The sequence below is a fragment of the Mastomys coucha genome, unplaced genomic scaffold (genome assembly GCF_008632895.1).
Source record: "Mastomys coucha isolate ucsf_1 unplaced genomic scaffold, UCSF_Mcou_1 pScaffold7, whole genome shotgun sequence".
In the NCBI taxonomy this organism is placed as follows: domain Eukaryota; kingdom Metazoa; phylum Chordata; class Mammalia; order Rodentia; family Muridae; genus Mastomys; species Mastomys coucha.
In genome coordinates this window covers 25,769,210-25,773,957 of record NW_022196913.1, presented here as the reverse complement: position 1 = coordinate 25,773,957, position 4,748 = coordinate 25,769,210, and the positions used below count along the sequence as shown (strand labels likewise).

Here is a 4,748-nt window from a genome sequence, read left to right as displayed (position 1 = left end):
ATTCAAGCTTACTTGGGAATGTTTGTCATTTTAAAATTCAAAGTAAAGGTAGGTGATGGTGGCACATGTCTTTAAACCCAGCAGCCCTCTAGAGGCAGAGGCAGGCAAGCCTGGTGTATAAGGTGAGTTCCAAGCCAGCTAGGGCTACACAATGAATTCCTGTCTCAAGAAAAAGTCCATTAAAATTTAATGTACTAAGAATAATAGGTTCATTCACAAAGGGAAGAAATAATTTACATATAATACTGACTGAAAACTTTGTATTGTGATGTTTCTATAATTTGTTAATTTATAATAATATAGGTGATTGTATATTCATAAGAAGAGAAAATAAATATGTCATAGAAAAGTAAAATAGAATTTATCATTTTCAGAAAATTTTATATATTGCTGTGGATTCAATGGGTAAATAAAAACTGAAGGATTGTGTCTTAAATTCCAATAAATAAAATTAAATCCTGTTTTCATTATGCCAAAAGCTTTTGAGATCCATTGATAAACTTTTATAGGATCTATGACTTGCTAGTTCAATGACAAAAAAAATATAATGTTTTCTTAGATACAGAAACTAGTAAGTGTAAAGAATGTACCCACCTCTCCACAAATAACTTTACACTTGATATGTCTCTTTGATTCAAACATTTGCCATATATTTAGAAGAGAGAGTACAATAAAATGGGCATATCTGTAAATTACTTAGCTCTCTAGAATATGTGAAATGTTCTTACTGATCAACTACCAAGAAAACATAACACAATGATAAAATTACCAAATACTGCTTTTTTGTATAAATTTTAAAGCTAAAGCAATTCTCAGATATAATATTAAATGTAGAAGAATTCAGACATGGGTCTCCCGAGATGGCTCAGCAGTTAGGAGCCAGGTTTGGTTCCCTGCCATCTACATGGCAGGCCAAAATTGTTTGTAATCCCAGTTGCATAGGATCCCTCACCCTTCTATGAGCTCAAAGAGAACTGCACTTACATACATGCGGGCAAACATTCTCTCTCTCTCTCTCTCTCTCTCTCTCTCTCTCTCTCTCTCTCATATATATACACACATATAAACACACTAACTCTTCAAAAAGAAAATCAGATGGTGAAAATTTAAATACACTATGTTTGGGGGTATATTATGTGGATACCTAAGAAATAACTGAAAGGAAGCACATCAATACTGCAGCGGTGATCTATTCCAGATTATCAGTCATCCTGTCCTGTTCATTCTACATGTGTGTTGTTCAAATGTTCTATAATGCTCTGTATAGCTTTGGTATCCAAAAGGAAAGAAAAAGGGCCAATAAGAATATCTTTTCCCAGAGATGTTGTGTAGGTCTTCTCAGGATGTTGAAATGATGTGCAACTCTTTGGTGGTCTTGTCCTTCTGCAGATGACTTAGCTTGCCTCTAACAAATTTGGTGTGTTTCCCATGGCTTTTCTGCATGCATGTACTGACCATTGATGCCATGATCAACCAGACCTGCCAGGAACAGTTCATCTTGCTGGGCTTCTCAGACAGACCGAGGCTGGAATCCATCCTCTTTGTGTTTGTTCTCATCTTCTACCTGGTGACTTTAGTGGGCAACATCATCATTATCTTAGTTTCCTATCTGGACCCCTGCCTTCACACCCCCATGTACTTCTTCCTCACCAACTTGTCCTTCCTTGACCTCTGCTTCACTACCAGTTCCATCCCTCAATTGCTCTTCAACTTAGGAGGCCAGGACAAGAGCATCAGTTACATTGGCTGTGCAGTCCAGCTGTTCATGTTTCTTGGACTGGGAGGTACTGAATGTGTTTTGCTGGCCGTCATGGCTTATGACCGCTTCACTGCAATCTGCAAGCCCCTTCACTACTCAGTCATTATGCATTCTCAGCTCTGCTGGAAGTTGGTGTCTGTAGCCTGGAGCGTGGGACTCCTCAACTCCCTGGCCATGTCTCCTGTGACCATGAGGCTGCCACGATGCGGCAGATGCCAGGTGAGGCACTTCCTCTGTGAAATGCCAGCCCTGATAAAAATTGCCTGTGTGGACACTGTGGCTGTGGAAAGCACTGTTTTCATTTTATCAGTGATAATCGTGCTGGTGCCCTTGACTCTCATCCTCATTTCTTACAGCTATATTGCTCTGGCAGTGATGAGGATCAAGTCGGCCTCAGGAAGGAGAAAGGCCTTCAACACCTGTGGGTCCCACCTCACCGTCGTCTCCTTGTTTTATGGGAATATCATCTATATGTATATGCAACCTGGACACAAGGCTTCTCAGGACCAAGGGAAATTTCTTACCCTCTTCTACAACTTGGTAACCCCCATGTTAAACCCTGTCATCTACACGCTGAGAAACAAGGATGTAAAGGGAGCGCTGAAGAGGCTTGTGACTAGGAAATAAGGTGAAAGGGCTTCTCACTTACTCAACACACGGATGTAAATCATAGAATGAAAGCTTAAATTCATCCAAATACTTTTGTTTGTCCAATAAAATCCTCAGTGGTGAGACTGGGAATATGTGTTGTACAATCTCAAATAGATGCTAATTATTCACTACGCTATAGGTAAGATTTGATCTAGAAGACGCCTTGTTTGTGTTCTTTTCCCTTCTAAGTTGGCCACATCTGCTTAAAACTCAGCAAAATCATGAGTCAGTTCTTCATACATACAGATTGTGATAGACGTTAGACAGAGTGGGGAAAATCACATGATGATCTATCTCATTACCCATTTGTGTAACATTTCAGGGGTAGAACTGAGCCAATGGAATCCTGAAACACTTTTGTCTTCTATTAACTATAACTAACCATAGTTGATTCCATTGCATGGGTAAGATAGAACAACTGTCGAGATGTGGTCCATGGTATCCTTTGAAGAGACAGCCATGTGAGTACCCCTGTCATCCTAGTATTCAGTAGGATTGTGTGTTGGAGGCTAACTTGAGCTACAAGACAAACCCTGATAGGGACATATGTTTTTAGTTACATTTGTTTGCACTCATATGCATGCATGCACATATATGACACAATTTAAATAACAAGTTATTTTTTATTAGAGTCATTATTCTTCTTAAAAAGTTTATTAAGGATGTGAGGGAGATCTGGCTGCGACATCTGTCACCCCATTGATCGCCAGGGTTGATTCGGCTGATCTGGCTGACTAGGCAGGTGTCCCCTTCCTCCCTCACCACTCCATGTGTGTCCCTCCCGAAGCTGCACGCTCGGTCGAAGAGGATGACCTTCCCCAAATAGAGGAGGACCAGTCTTCGGTCAAGGGTATAGGAGTAGCTGTGCTCCCCTGCTAGAACCTCCAAACAAGCTCTCAAGGTCCATTGTAGGAGGACGTAGGGTAGTCAAGCTTCCAAGACTCCAGACACATCCAAATGAGGTGCTGTATGTGGCAGTCTGACTTTCTAAAAAAAAAATAAAAATAAAAATAAATTTAAAAAAGTTTATTAAACTGATATTATAGGTTAGGTGCTACATCAAATAATATAAATTTTCATCCCAAGTAAAAAATAGCAAATGCCTCTTAAATTAATAAGAAAAAAATTCCTTGAATAAAACTCAATATAGTTTGATTTCCAGTTCAGAAGATGAATTCTGTCTTTAGACTAATTTCATTTTCTCTCTACAGTCAATGACACCTAAATACCAGTTCTTGTGGCTTTACATTTTCCCCTTATGGAAAAAAACAAACAAACAAAAACCTCCAAATAACATGCTGGATTTTAAGTACTCCTTCCATGCATTCCATCCCCAGACATCTCCTGGTCTAAATGATGTACATGATGGGAAGTTTTGACTTTTATCAATAAAACTGGTTATGTCCTGCATCTCGGGTTTGTCTCTCATCACCTGTACCTAGAGCTCTACTTTATATAACAGTCTCTGTAATTCCCCACTGTGGGCACAGCAGGAATTTAGAAGAAGAGAGAAGCACCCTACTGTTTGCCTCATATGATCTTGTTTATGATAAAAACTACGATTAGACATCTGGTAGGTGTCGGCCAGTGCTAGGGCTGACTCATTTCCATTGAAAGATAGTCTGTCCATAAAGTCATTCACCAACTGTTTCAATGAACAATGGTTCTGCTTGGAGGGTGGCACAGACATTAGGTGAGGGTACGAATTTGGTTCATTAGCTGTGATAATTTGGAAAAGCATTCATCTCAGAGAAGAGTAACTTATAAAGTCCTCTTCTTCAAACTTGATACAAGAGTTACAAATGTCAAGCAAAGCATTCAGTCTCACTCTTTGTTCTTCTCTTACAAGCCACCTTCCTAGTTAATCGTCTATGTTTCTTTTGGGTATATAAATACTTTTGAAATATATAAGCTGTTTTGAAAACCATAGTATAGTGTAAAAACATGAAATAAGTAATACTACTAATAGATAGGCTGAGATAGGAGAAGCAAGATTTCAAGACCCTTATGTTGTACATAGCCAGACACTGTCACAAACAAACAAGCTGAAAGTGTATATAGATTGTACAATATTGGATCTATTTCTCCAATTACTGAAGTAGAGAGATCATTGGATGACAATCAGTAAATTTCCAATTCCTCATATTACTGGATTTCAATCGATTAGGATATGTTCGTCATATTAATTTTCATATTAAGATATTAGGAAAAAGTAATTGTCACTTCCTGCTGTTTTTGTTGTAAGAGGTGGAATTAGGTTTGTGTGGATCTGTTGAAAGATTACCTTCTTGCTTCTTTTAGGGTGTAGTTTTGTTCCTTATGTTGATGTTTTCCATCT

General features: G+C 38.7%; 1 protein-coding gene across 1 annotated transcript; it reads left to right on the top strand.

Moving 5' to 3' along the window:
* Positions 1–1,441: 1,441 nt before the first annotated feature.
* On the top strand, positions 1,442–2,386 carry LOC116081774 (olfactory receptor 2W3-like). Its single transcript, XM_031358451.1, has one exon. The coding sequence runs from the start codon at positions 1,442–1,444 to the stop codon at positions 2,384–2,386; it is 945 nt and encodes a 314-aa protein (XP_031214311.1).
* Positions 2,387–4,748: the final 2,362 nt, after the last annotated feature.

Excerpts from the sequence above, each read along its gene's own strand:
- LOC116081774 (XM_031358451.1), top strand. The coding sequence starts at position 1,442 with ATGCATGTACTGACCATTGATGCCATGATCAACCAGACCTGCCAGGAA.